Below are 14,893 nucleotides of genomic sequence, written 5' to 3' on the forward strand. Positions count from 1 at the left end.
TCTTCCTATTAAGATGTAGAGTGTACTTCCTGCCCCTTCAATCTGGGGTGGTGTTTGTTGCTTGACCAACAGAATGTGGCAAAGATGACATAGTAAGTTCTGAGTGAAGCCTTGAGAGACCTTGCAGCTTTCATTCTGACCTGCTGAGCACATTGCTGCCATGTGGACAAGCCGGGGCTAGCTACTGGAGCATGAGAGGCTCCAGTAGCCAGCCCAGCAGTCCCATCTGAGGCCCCAGATAAATTTGAGATCCCAGCAGACACCACGTGCGAACCATTGCAGCTGAGCACAGCCCACATGGCTGACCCACAGAATCCTGAGCAAGAAGTAATTGTTGTTCAATCTGTGCCCCAGGTGACGCCAGTGCATTGCAAACCACCACCCTAGAGGGTAAACTGCAGGGGCTGGAGGAAGCTAGAGCTGGTGCCCCTCGATTACAGCAAACTTCTGGGGTCACCGCTCCAGTTCGTGCTCAGAGGAGGGGAGGAGACTAGCTCTGATTCAAGTTTGAACTTGAAGTCTTGATTACCCAAATAACATTCCTTTAACAAGCAGGAGCAGCTGAAAGTGTGTGATCAGATCACAGCACCGCTAAGGGACCTGTTATTTAGGGGGAGGGGAAAAGGGTGACTTTTTATAGCTAGAGGCAGTGACCAGAAAAAATACATGTTTTGTTTTTGTACCCCCAACAAGTACAGGCTCTTCAGTAAACCGGTGACCATTAATTAGTGATCATGGCTTAGGCCTTGGCAGATGATAAGCAGGAGCTGCTATATTATTATTATTTTGCATGGGGCCTATTGCTGTGTATCCTAGGTGTTCAATAAATAATACCTGCTACTAACATCACTATTATTAGTAATTATTGTTATCACATGTGAGCATACCTGATACAGTACCTGGAACATATATGTTAAAGGAAATGTAGCTATTGATATTGTTAGATGTGGGAAATATACTTGCAAACAGAGGAAGCTGTTAATATAAGCTAAAAGCACTTGGCTCAATCTCAGAGACAGTACTGAAGGAGGCTATCACCACCATATCACATGGGAAACGGCCTGGCCCCGGGGCGGCCCGCGTTGTCCCTATGCAGCAGCCGGGTCACTGGGGAGGCTGATGGAGGCCGCTAGATGCCCTTAACTTCCAGATACTTGTAGAGGCTGGTGATGTCCACGCAGGAGTCGCTGCCCACTGCCTTGGTCCTGAGGCACCTCCCGATCTTCTCAGTACTTAGTGTCTGAGGACACACGCTCCTGGCTTCATCCTCATTCCAGAGCCAGGTGATGTAGTCCACGCTGACCTCCACAAACACAGAAGGACTGTCGTGGGCCAAGTGCGCATCGCCCTCGCGGATGGCGGTGACCGAGGCCGGGCCGCACCGGAACACACCTGTGCAGGAGGGGTGGGCGTGAGCAGCTCCAGGGGAGCAAAAGTGGGGGTCTAGGACCTGCCCCCCTAAGCCTGTACTTTCACTCTCCTCCCTGGGGGTGGCATCCAGAACCTGCCAACCATTGTAAGCGGGGCCCAGGTCCTGCCGGACAAACCAGCTCTCATTCCAGACATGGAAATTCCTGCCACAGAGAGAGGATGGGGCAGGGTGGCCTCCGGTGAGCAGAGAGGAGCCCCCAGAGAGGGAAAGTTCCTGTTGCCAGCTAGGCCCTGGGCCCTGCTCTGTGGCTGAATTTTTTGAACCGTTCATGAACTGTAATGATAGAGCACCTAGCATTCATATACGTACAGGCAGACCTTTTTAAATTGCACTTCACTTATTGCACTTTATAGATATTGCGTTTTTTACAAATTGAGAGTTTATGGCAACCCTTCCTTAAGTAAGTCTATCTGCCCTGTTTTCCCAATAGCACTTGCTCACTTCATGTCTCTCTGTGTCACATTTTGGTAACTCTTGCAATATTTCAAACGTTTTCATTATTATTGTATTTGTTATAGTGATCTGTGATGAGTGATCTTTGATGTTACTAATACAACATGCTGAAGGCTCAAACGATAGTTAGCATTTAGCAATGAAGTTTTAAAAAATTAAGGTATGTAGATTGTTTTTTAGACATAATGCTATAGCACGCTTAATAGACTATAGTATAATGTAAACATAACTTTTATATGCTCTTTTGGATTAAAAAATTCATGTGACTCCTTTACTGTGAAAATTGCTTTATTGAAGTGGTCTGGAACTGAACTGGCACTATCTCCGAGGCCTGCCTCTATGTATAAATATACGTATGTATATCTATATCTATATATCTATATCTATATATCTAGAACCTGTTGTTCAAGGTCCAGAAATACAACAGCAAATAAGACGGAAGATCCTTGTTCTTGTGCAGCTTACATTCTAACAAAGGAGACAGATAGGGAGACAGGCAAAAGTAAGTAAGCAGATAAATAAAACAATAAAGTAACAATAAATAAACAAATAAATAAAACAATAAAGTAATAATAAATGCTGTGAAGAAAGAGAGGAGCTTGAGTTAGGGAATAACTGCTGGAGACCTACTCTAGGTAAATGACATCTAAGATGAGACTTAAAGTGGAAAGAATTAGCCATAGGAAGAGTGAAGGGAACAGTGTTTCAGACAGAAGGAACAGCATGTGCAAAGGCTCTTGAGACAAGAAAAAAGTGTGTTCAAGGAACAGAAAGTATATCTCTGGGCTACGGCAAGCACGGGGGTAGGTAGGTTTCATATTATGCAGAGTTCTGTAGGCCTTCGTTTAGGCTTTAAGTCTCTTATGTTAAAGATGAGAATATGAGATTAGGAAAAGTGACATCATTTGCACAAGGTCACACAGTAAGGAAGCAGCAGAGAGAAATGCTTCTTGGGCTGGGTTGGTGTCTTTACTCTGGCCTCCAAACTCTTCTTTGGGAAAATATTGTGAAAAGCATTTGGGGGTGAAAGGGAGAACATGGATAACCTGTATGGCGACAGAGATCCCCAAAACGAAAAGAAGGGTCTGTCTGTTCTGCATAAAGAAAGAATGCAATTTTTTTTGGAGCTCCTGTATCCACAAGGCTTCCATGAATAACCTTATCCGAATGTCTGCTTATACATGTGTAAGTTGCCAAGAAAAGTCGACTTTCTAAAGAGCAGGGGAATAGTGAAGAGCACATAGTACAGAAGGAAACACAGCCAGCCTCAGCAGCCCTCTTCTTAAAAATGTCCTTCAGCCACGCCCAGGGGAATGTGCCCAGGACTCCTTCCTCCCAAGCTGGTGTCCAGCCTCAGACCATCTCTCTGCCTCTCTTCTCCCCTTTCCTTCTCCTCTTTTTGGTTTTCCAAAAGCCTTGTTTGTAAAGGCAAATATTTGGTCCAGCCATGTGAGGTGGTTAGATAAACAATGGTTTTGCTGTACAATTGAAAGGCAGGACAGGTTTGTAACTTCTCGTCCACTCACTAGCTGTGGAGCCTTAGACAAGTTACTTAACCTCCCTGTGCCTTGGTTTCCTCATCTGCAAAATAGAGATAACAATACTAGCTTGCTTACAAGGTTGTTTGGAGGAATGAATTAGTACACAGGTACACCTTGGAGATATTGTGGATTAGGTTCCAGACCACTACATGTGGATAAAATGTGGATACAGCAATAAAGCAAGTCACACAAACTTTTTTGGTTTCCCAGTGCATATAAAAGTTATGCTTACAGTATGCTGTAATCTATTAAGTGTGCAATAGCATTACGTCTAATAAAACAATGTACATACTTTAATGAAGCTGTTGGAAAAATGATGCCAATAGACCACAAACCTTCAATTTGTAAAAAAATGCAATGTCTGGGGCTTCCCTGGTGGCACAGTGGTTGAGAGTCTGCCTGCCGATGCAGGGGACGCGGGTTTGTGCCCCGGTCTGGGAGGATCTCACATGCCGTGGAGCGGCTGGGCCCGTGAGCCATGGCCGCTGAGCCTGCGCGCCTGGAGCCTGTGCTCCGCAACGGGAGAGGCCACAGCAGTGAGAGGCCCGTGTACCGCAAAAAAAAAAAAAAGAAAGAAAAAAATGCAATGTCTGTGAAGCACAATAAAAAGAAGAGTAATAAAATGAGGTCAGCCTGCATGTGCAGCACAACTGGGTCTGGCGTAGACGAGGTGCTCACTGGGCACGGTGTTGCTACTTTTTAAACACTATAAAAAATAAGGGGACTTCCCTGGTGATGCATTGATTAAGAATCCACCTGCCACTGCAGGGGACACAGGTTCGAGCCCTGGTGGAGGAAGATCCCATACGCCGCGGAGCAGCTAAGCCCGCGAGCCACAACTACTGAAGCCCGCGCGTCTACAGCCCGTGCTCTGCAAAAAGAGAAGCCACCTCAATGAGAAGCCCGCGCACCGCAACGGAGTAGCCCCTGCTCGCCGCAACTAGAGAAAGCCCGCGCGCAGCAACGAAGACCCAATGCAGCCAAAAATAAAATATTAATTAATTAATTAATTAAGAATAAAAAGAGAGGAAACCTTGTATGTACCAATATGGAACTGTTTCATGTAGAGCAAAATGAACAGTTTACATTATGCTGCTGATATTAAGTGAGGGGAAGTGGGGGTGTGTGGGGATTGTGCATATGTGTGCCCCTGTAGCTGCAGGGCTTCTCTCTGGTGTTGTGTCCAGAAGGAGGAGGGGGAGGCTAGCAATGGAGAGAGGGAGACTTACACTGTAGCCCATTCTGTACCTTTTGAATGTTAAAGCACATGAATGTATCTCCTACTTTAAAAAATCAAATCAAAATGAACTTTGTAAAGCTTTGTGCAAAGAGTTTTGCTTGAGCTGAGAAAGGAGCTTGTTTCCCGCCTGAGACACAGCTCAGTGCACAGGCAGCTGACAGACAGCAGGAGTGGGATACAGAGGTGACTCTGCAGGGGCGGGACTTGGCCCCACCTGCAAGTCACAGGTGTCTAGGGGAGGGCTCATAGCCCTGCAGAGCGGAGAGCCAGGGGTACAAGGCTGTCAAATCCTGACCCCACCTCTTGGCTTCTGAGTCATGTGTCCAAAGACCCCTGTATCTCAGAAGAGGAGTCACCCTGCCAGGGACCACCCCCTCTGCTGGGCACCTGTCACCACTTCCAGAACTGGCTCAGACTCAGTGGAGCTGAGCTCCATCTGGGAGGGCCTCAGGGCGCCCCTGGGAGCCAGCGGCTGAGGAGCCACCACATGCTGTCCTCCATCAAGTCCTCCAGTGTCCACCCGAAGGAGTCCATGTACTTGTCCACACTCAGGTTCCTGCCTGACACAACCCATGTCAAAATCCCCAAGCACCCAAGGAGTGAAGAGCAGGATGCTTGCAAGACTCCAGGACAGGCCGGGACCCCAGACTCAGGGAGGAGTGGTGTGGCCTCCCCTAGCAGACCGCCTGCCTCAGGTCTGGCCACAGCCCCCTCCCTATCTTTGCCAGGGCCGACTCTCGTCTCCACTCTGAGAAACACCTCCATCTCCTGTACATTCTCTCAGGGGACTTCTAGAGTCACCACCACCACCCCCATTTGAATAGATGGGCTCTGAGGCTGGCAGGACCTTGGAAGCCATATAATAACCCTATAATAGCCATAATAGCCTGTAGGGACTGAGGACCCAGGACCACAAGACTCACTCAAGGGCACTCAGTGGGCTTGAGAGGTGGGACTCCTGTAAAATAAAAGATCAAAAGTCACATAAATGAGGGATCTGGTTTCTCTCTTCATTACCCAGACTTCTATTTCCCCATCACTAATAAAGAAAGATTTTTTTTGTTGGGGGAGGAATGCCTATGCAAATATATGGAAACAAATGCAAACTGAGCTGACTAGGGGTTGGGGAACTTCTTTCCCAGGGTACCTGTACACATGACTCCAGCAAAGACCCAGCACTGGCCGTATCTGACTGGCTTGAACCTGCCCTTGAACGACTTGTGCAGAATGGCCACGCTGCCACGCCAATGCAGTGGGCTGGTGCCGCCACCATACTTGCCCTGCCGCTGGCCTTGTACCACGCCCTGGTCGTTGTTGCTGTTCACCTGGGCAGAGGAGGCCAAAAGTCCACCACCAGGCAGGGCTTCCCTCTTCAGGAACATTGCCATCGTAAAATCGTCTCCAACTTTGGGCCACCCATTTATTTGGGGCCACCCCTTGTTTTTAAATTGTCTGAAAATTGGGGCCATCTGCTGTTTTAAAATACCTACTTTTTGGTACCATTTATCATTTTCAGTTATTTTCCATTGGGATGCTCTATTGCTGAAAATTGTATTCAGTTTTAGAGCATTTCCTGTTTTAAGTAATCTGTTTTTTGGGACTGTTGGTGGTAATGTTAGTTATAGAGATGCTTAACATTCATTAAATGTTTACCGTGTGCCAGACACTATTCTAAGGGCTTAGCACACATTATATTAATCTATATTAGTCTATGATGTAGGTTCTATTATTTCCTTTTTTTTTCAGATGAGGAAACTGAGATTCATAGAGGTTAGGGCACTTGCTCAAATCGCACAGCAAGTTAGCAAAAGGGGTTCAGGAGTTCAGGACTTTGACTTGGGAGCCTGTACCGCTATCCTACAGGGTTGTACCACTCTACTGTTCGGGACTGGTCACTGCTTTTGATTCTCTGTGCTCCAACATGTCTCTGAAGCCTTGAGGATTTGAGAGTATCAAATATGAGGAAAAACAGCTTTGCCCATTTTTGGAATCACAGTTACCCACCCACTGATCTTAACACCTACTTGCTATAGAGAGAGCTAGTAGGCCCTCTGGCTACCTTCCGAGGAGGAAGCACTGGCATGTAATAGATTAAAGATGGCAATCCTCTCACAGCAAGGAGGTTCTGTGTACCCTCTCCCTGAATCTGGGTTGGCTTGTGACTGCTTTGATTAATGACCATGGTGGAAGTGATGTTGTGCCTGTTTCCAGGCCCAGGCTTTATGAGACTGGCAGCTTCCACTTAATTTTAGAATAATCGCTTGGGGAGAAGCCAGCTGCCTTATCTGATTACCCTGAGACTGCCATGCTTTGAGGAAGCCCAACCTAGCCATGTGGAAAGGCTGCATGGAGACACAGAGCGATGACTGGCCAGACCCAGCTCTTCCAACCATCCCAGCCCAGGGGCCAGACATGAGAGTGAGCAAGCCACCTGGGCACTCCAGTTCCAGCAGACACAGCATGGAAGAGAACCAAGGAAACATTGACTGTTGGAGCAAATGCCCTAGATATATGGTCCCGTCAAACCATTCCAGACATCTGCAGCCATTCAGACACACCCAGCTGAAGCAGCTTGGAACAGAGGTGTTCTGTCCTCACGTTGCCCTGACCAAGTCCCTGATTTGCAAAGTTGTCAACATAGTAAATGGCTGTTTTATACCATTGAGTTTTGGGGTGATTTGTTATGCAGCAATAGAGAATTAAAACAAGAGGTGATGGGGAAAATCTTAGGGTGTGACCCTGGAGTTGGCCTGGGGACCCACAAGGGAGTGTGCATGCAGGGATAGCTGGGCTCCTTACCATGGCGCTGATGGCTCCAGTGACGTAGATGGGGTCGTAGCAGTGGGACGCTTTGGTGGTGGCTGGGTCATCTTGGTGACTAGGGCTTCGGTCCAGGATGCAGAAGCAGATGTTCAGGATGTCCTCCTCAAACTGCCCCCAGAGAGGCTGTTCTTAGAGGCCAGAGCCACACCTACACTTCAGACCCTCTCACAACCCTTCCCTAGTCAGTCACTGTTTTGTGCAGGGAGTTTGCCTACCCCACTGCCCACCCGTCCACCCCCTCCAGGGACACAACAGAGCACACCCAAGTCTCAAAAACCCTCTTTCAAAGAGTCACTGGGAACCAGAAGCTCAGCCTTAATCACCTCCCTCCCCTGTTCAGTAGGCCCATGGCTCCCCACGAACCACAGTAAAGTTCATGATAAACTGGGACTCTGGAGCCACATTGATCCCACTGGTTTACATAATGTTTCCAAATGACTTAGTTGACAACATTTAAAAACTGGGGGATTTTCACATACAAATTAAGATTTCTGGTCTTTGAAAATTGGGAAGGTCCGGGAACCCTGGGCTCACTTTCCTCTGTGGCAATAAGAAGTGGATGCTGGGCTTCCCTGGTGGTGCAGTGATTGACAGTCCGCCTGCCGATGCAGGGGACACGGGTTCGTGCCCTGGTCCGGGAAGATCCCACATGCCGCGGAGTGGCTGGGCCTGTGAGCCATGGCCACTGAGCCTGCTCATCCGGAGCCTGTGCTCCGCAGCGGGAGAGGCCACAGAAGTGAGAGGTCCGCATACAACACACACACACACACAAAACAAACAAAAAAAACGAAGTGGATGCTGAGATGGGGTTACCCTTAGATGGACCTTGAACTCTCTGGTATATCATCCCTGCCCAGCCCCTGAGCCCCAGATGCTTTCAACCCCCAGCTCCTCAGTCTGACAGTCAAGGCTCTCGACTTGCCTGGAGCCCGGGCAGACAGAGCTCCTCTACAGAACCTCCACTACTCTCTGGCTCCCCTCCTCCACTGCTCTGTCTGCTCTTCCCTCTGCCTGTCCAGATCCTGCCCGACTTTGGGGGCTCCACCCCAATATCATGAAGCCTTCTGCAATCCTGAAGTGGAGTTTCCCTTCATGACCTTCTGAACTCCCTCTGCTCCCATCTCTACCTTTCCAACTGCCTCCACCCCCTCCCACAACATCTCACCTTGTATTGTAGCTACTTATCTAAGTCAGGGGCTCTCAAAATGTGGTTCCAGGCCAGCGACGGCAGCAGCACCTGGTAACTTGCTAGAAATACAGACTCTCAGGCCCCACCTCAGACCTAGTGAATCAGCAACTTGGGGAGTTGGGGCCCAGCCACCTGTGTGTTTTAACGAGCCCTCGGTGGCCTTCTGGTGCACACTCAAGATTGAGAGCCCCTGATCTAAGCTATTTATTTGTACCCAATGTAGCACCCCTTCCCAAGGACCCAGCACAACTAGTAGTAGAGACTGGAGAAGTGGACTTGGTCTAAGAGTCAGCCCAGCTTGTCCCTCCTGGGAAGAAGAGGGCAGACAGAATGGCTCCTGCACTGACTTTTCTCATCTCCCCAGCCCCGCTTCTGTCTCTTATGACTCTCAGTCCCCTTTCTGGCCTGGGTCCCTGGAGACCTTCCTGAAGTTCCAGCCTTGGGCTCGGATGTGCTTCTCCACTCCTCGGAAGATGATCCCGCTGTCATTGAGCATGTATGTACTCCTGTCTCTCTTCCTCTGTGGCCAGAAACACATCATCCTCTGAAAGACAGTGGTCGGGTCTGGCGTGGGCACGGAGTCTGGCCTCACTGGCCTGGGGAAAGGGCTACACCAGGGCTCAGCTGCAGGATGGCGCCTAGAGGCTGCTGGGGCAGGAGAGGTCAAGAGGGGCTTGCTGGCTCCCAGGCTGCCTCCCGGCCAAGCACTACTCCACCTGGCCGGTCTTTCCCCAGGCAGGGACCACCCCCAACCCAGCCCCAGATGGAGGGAATTTAGAAGTCCTGATGCTTTCGAGTGACCTGATTTAATGACAATGGAAGGTTCATATTTCTTAAACATTAATAAGAATACTGATCCAGGCTACTGCTTACTGACTTACCCCTTAATAAGAATACTGACCCCAGTACTCCTTAAGATGTGCCTTGCATATTACAAACATTAGTTCTATGGTTTCTCACCATAACACTAAGAGGTAGGCACTGTTATTCCCATATTACAGGTGAGGAAACTGAGACTCAGAGGGAAGCAACTTAGCAAAGCTGGGACTAAATCAAGGCTGTCTGGTAGCTGAAACCTGGCTCTTACCCAATCCTAGGCCTCCCCTTCCATTAGCCCCCTCCTTTCCCACTGGCCTCCATACACCAGAACCCACTAATACCTGCCCCTCTGTCACGGCAGGTTTGGAACATCTGCTACCAGCTTCCTCTGTCCCATGCCTGTCTCCTCCTGGGCCCACTCTTGCCAAGCTCTTGGCATTCATCTCCCTGTCCCTAACTTGCCTCCCAGGACTTCCTGAAGGACAGCTTCCAGGAAAACCTCAGCCTTGGACTCAGGAGCTTCTATCTGGGCACCATGGGTTGAAAAGCAGAACAAACTCGCCCAGCTTCTGGTTACTGTGTTTGCAGCGAGAGGAAACTTTGGTGCTCAGCTGGTAGCAGCCAATGACAGCATCTGGAGGGTTGGTGAGGCTGATGGCCATGGTGTTCTCCATATGAGCCTCCTTCACTGCCATCCAGGCATTGCTCTCCTCCAGCTCCGATGTCTAGAACACAGCTTTGGTGCAGAGGGCCTCAGAAGCCTGGGGTCCCGGCAGAGAGGAGAGGGAATCAGGAGACCCAGCCACCCACAGGAAGCTCATCTCTGGAGAAAGGGAAAAGCTACAGACCTGGAAGACCAACATTCAGGCCCTGAGCTGCTGGGACACTGCTGTGGGGAAGGGCCTGACCAAGATGCAAGAGGGCCAGCTGTAGAGAGGGGTCCACTTTAGCTGTCCTGACTTCCACCCACTTCCTGGATCAAGGAGGAAGTAAAAGCACTCTTTGAAACAAAAGTGTGCCTTCTGTCTGATCAGCAAAGGAAAGCATGGACTCCAAAAATGCCTGATGAACTTCTATACCCTTCCAGAGCTCTGGATTTCTTGGTGTGCCTAGGATTCCAGAGTTGTCATCTCATCTGTCCCACTGCCTGCTGGCAGCACCTTCCAACCATCCCCAGAAAGCTATCATCAAAAGCCTCCAGGAGCCTGAACAAAGATGGTGGAGTAGAAAGACGTGCTCTCACTCCCTCTAGCGAGAACACCAGAATCACAACTAGCGGCTGGACAATTATCGACAGGAAGACACTGGAAGTCACCAAAAAAGATACCCCACAACCAAAGACAAATGAGAAGCCATAATTTGACGGTAGGAGGGGCACAATCACAACAAAATCTAATCCCATAACTGCTGGGTGTGTGACTCACAGACTGGAGAACACTTATACCACAGAAGTCCACCCACTGGAGTGAAGGTTCTGAGCCTCACGTCAGGCTTCCCAACCTGGGGGTCCTGCAACAGGAGGAGGAATTCATAGAGAATCAGACTTTGAAGGGTAGCAGGATTCGACTGCAGGACTTTGACAGGACTGCGTGAAACAGAGACTCCACTCTTGGAGGGAACACACAAAATAGTGTGTGCATCAGGACCCAGGGGAAGGCCAGTGAACCCAGGGGAGACCGAACCAGACCTACTGGCTAGTGTTGGAGGGTCTCGTGCAGAGGCAGGAGGGTGGCTGTGGCTCACCGTGGGGACAAGGACACTGGCAGCAGAAATTCTGGGAAGTACTCCTTGGCATGAGCCCTCCCAGAGGCTGCCATTAGCCCCATCAAAGAGCCCAGGGAGGCTCCAGTGTTGGGTTGCCTCAGGCCAAACAACCAACAAGAGGGAACATCAGCAGTCAAGCGGATTAAAGTTTTACTGAGCTCTGCCCACCAGAGCAACAGTCAGCTCCACCCACCACCAGTCCCTCCCATCAGGAGACCTGCACAAGCCTCTTAGGTAGCCTCATCTACCAGACAACAGACAGCAGAAGCAAGAAGAACTACAGTCCTGCAGCCTGTGGAACAAAAACCACATTCACAGAAAGATAGACAAGATGAAAAGGTAGAGGGCTATGTACCAGATAAAGGAACAAGATAAAACCCCAGAAAAACAACTCAATGAGGTAGAGATAGGCAAACTTCCAGAAAAAGAATTCAGAATAATGATAGTGAAGATGAAACAGGACCTTGGAAAAACAATGGAGGCACAGATGGAGAAGATGCAATAAATGTTTAGCAAAGACCTAGAAGAATTAAAGAACAAACAAACAGAGATGAACAATACAATAACTGAAATGAAAACTACACTAGAAGGAATCAATAGCAGACAAACTGAGGCAGAAGAACGGACAAGTGACCTGGAAGACAGAATGGAGGAATTCACTGCTGCAGAACAGAATAAAGAAAAAAGAATGAAAAGAAATGAAGACAGCCTAAGAGACCTCTTGAAGAGCATTAAATGCAACAACGTTCGCATTATAGGGGTCCAAGAAGGAGAAGGGAGAGAGAAAGGAGGCGAGAAAATATTTGAAGAGATTATAGTCGAAAATTTCACTAACATGGGAAAGGAAATAGCTACTCAAGTCCAGGAAGTGCAGCAAGTCCCAACAGGATAAACCCAAGGAGAAAAATGCGGAGACACATAGTAATCAAATTGGCAAAAATTAAAGACAAAGAAAAATTATTGAAAGCAGCAAGGGAAAAATGACAACATACAAGGGAACTCCCATAAGGTTAACAGCTGATTTCTCAGCAGAAACTCTACAAGCCAGAAGGGAGTGGCAGATTTACCTAAAGTGATGAAAGGGAAGAACCTACAACCAAGATTACTCTAACCGGTAAGGATCTCATTCAGATTTGATGGAGAAATCCAAAGCTTTACAGACAAGCAAAAGCTAATAGAATTCAGCACCACCAAACCAGCTCTACAACAAATGCTAAAGGATTTTCTCTAAGTGGGAAACACACGAGAAGAAAAGGACCTACAGAAACAAACCCAAAACAATTAAGAAAATTGTCATAGGAACATACATATCGATGGATTAAATGCTCCAGCCAAAACACAGTCTTGCTGAATGGACACAAAAACAAGACCCATATATATGCTGTCTACAAGAGACCCACTTCAGATCTAGGGACACATACAGATTGAAAGAGAGGGGATGGAAGAAGATATTCCATGCAAATAGAAATCAAAAGAAAGCTGGAGTAGCAATACTCATATCAGATAAAATAGACGTTAAAATTAAAAATGTTACAAGAAGCAAGGAAGGACACTACATAATGATCAAGGGATCAATAGAAGAAGAAGCTATGACAATTATAAATATATATGCACCCAACATAAGAGCACATCAATACATAAGGCAACTTCTAACAGATATAAAAGAGGAAATTGACAGTAGCCCAATAATAGGGGGGGACATTAACACCTCACTTACACCAATGGACAGATTATTGAAAATAAAAAAGGAAACAGAAGCTTTAAATGACACAACAGACCAGATGGATTTGATTGATATTTATAGGACATTCCATCCAAAAACAGCAGATTACACTTTCTTCTCAAGTGTGCATGGAACATTCCTCAGGATATATCACATCTTGGGTCACAAATCAAGCCTCAGTAAATTTAAGAAAATTGAAATCATATCAAGCATCTTTTCTGACCACAACGCTATGAGATTAGAAATAAATTACAGGGAAAAAAAACCGTAAAAATCACTAACACACAGAAGCTAAACAATATGTTACTAAATAACCAAGAGATCACTGAAGAAGTCAAAAAGGAAATAAAAAAATACCTACGGACAAATGACAATGAAAACACGATGATCCAAAACCTATGGGATGCAGCAAAAGCAGTTCTAAGAGGGAACTTTATAGCTATACAAGCCTACCTCAAGAAACAAGAGATATCTCAAATAAACAATCTAACCTTACACCTAAAGGAACTAGAGAAAGAAGAACAAACGAAACCCAAAGTTAGCAGAAGGAAAGAAATCATAAAGATCAGAGCAGAAATAAATGAAATAGAAACAAAGAAAACAACAGCAAAGATCAATAAAACTAAAAGCTGTTTCTTGAGAAGATAAAGAAAATTGATAAACCATTAACCAGACTCATCAAGAAAAAGAGGACACAAATCAATAAGATTAGAAATGAAAAAGGAGAAGTTACAACAGACACCACAGAAGTACAAAGCATCCTAAGAGAGTACTACAAGTAACTGTATGCCAATAAAATGGACAACCTGGAAGAAATGGACAAATTCTTAGAAAGATATAACCTTCCAAGACTGAACCAGGAAAAAATAGAAAATATGAACAGACAAATCACAAGTAAGAAAATTGAAACTGTGATTAAAAAACTTCCAACAAACAAAAGTCCAGGACCAGATGGCTTCACAGGTGAATTCTATCAAACATTTCGAGAAGAGCTAACACCCAACCTTCTCAAACTCTTCCAAAAAGCTGCAGAGGAAGGAACATTCCCAAACTCATTCTATGAGGCCAGCATCACCCTGATACCAAAACCAGAAAAAGATACTACAACAAAAAGAAAATTACAGATCAAAATCACTGATGTATATAGATGCAAAAACCCTCAACAAAATGCTAGCAAACAGAATCCAACAACCCATTAAAAGGATCATACAGCATGATCAAGTGGGATGTATCCCACGGAGGCAAGGATTCTTCAATATAGGCAAATGAATCAATGTGATACACCATATTAACAAATTAAAGAAAAAAAACCATATGATCATCTCAATAGAAGCAGAAAAAGCTTTTGACAAATTTCAACACCAATTTATGATAAAAACTCTCCAGAAAGTGGGCATAGAGGGAACCTACCTCAACATAATAAAGGGCATATATGACAAACCCACAGCAAACATCGTTCTCAATGGTGAAAAACTGAAAGCATTTCCTCTAAGATCAGGAAAAAGGCAAGGATGTCCACTCTCACCACTATTTTTCAACAAGCTTTGGAAGTCCTAGCCACAGCAATCAGAGAAGAAAAAGAAATAAAAGGAATACAAATTGGAAAAGAAGTAAAACTGTCACTCTTTGCAGATGACATGATACTATACATAGACAATCCTAAAGATCCCAACAGAAAACTAGTACAGCTAATCACTGAATTTGGTAAAGTTTCAGGGTACAAAATTAATGCACAGAAATCTCTTGCATTCCTATACACTAATGATGAAATATATACATATTTAAACATCTTTATTGGGGTATAATTTCTTTACAATGGTGTGTTAGTTTCTGCTTTATAACAAAGTGAATCAGTTATACATATACATATATTCCCATATCTCTTCCCTCTTGCGTCTCCCTCCTCCCC

At 46.4% G+C, this 14,893-nt stretch overlaps 1 protein-coding gene across 1 annotated transcript in view; it reads right to left on the bottom strand.

Annotated features, from left to right (window-relative positions):
* The window catches only part of TGM6 (transglutaminase 6), a 36,281-nt gene extending 25,963 nt beyond the window's left edge, over positions 1-10,318 (bottom strand). Inside the window, 8 exon segments of the mRNA XM_024743042.1 lie at positions 1,152-1,392; positions 1,471-1,574; positions 5,151-5,289; positions 5,814-5,991; positions 7,466-7,597; positions 9,100-9,171; positions 9,173-9,220; positions 10,010-10,318. Coding sequence (XP_024598810.1) covers positions 1,152-1,392; positions 1,471-1,574; positions 5,151-5,289; positions 5,814-5,991; positions 7,466-7,597; positions 9,100-9,171; positions 9,173-9,220; positions 10,010-10,318 — 1,223 coding nt within the window.
* Positions 10,319-14,893: the final 4,575 nt, after the last annotated feature.

Source organism: Neophocaena asiaeorientalis, unplaced genomic scaffold (genome assembly GCF_003031525.2).
Source record: "Neophocaena asiaeorientalis asiaeorientalis breed wild unplaced genomic scaffold, Neophocaena_asiaeorientalis_V1.1 scaffold82, whole genome shotgun sequence".
NCBI lineage: Eukaryota > Metazoa > Chordata > Mammalia > Artiodactyla > Phocoenidae > Neophocaena > Neophocaena asiaeorientalis.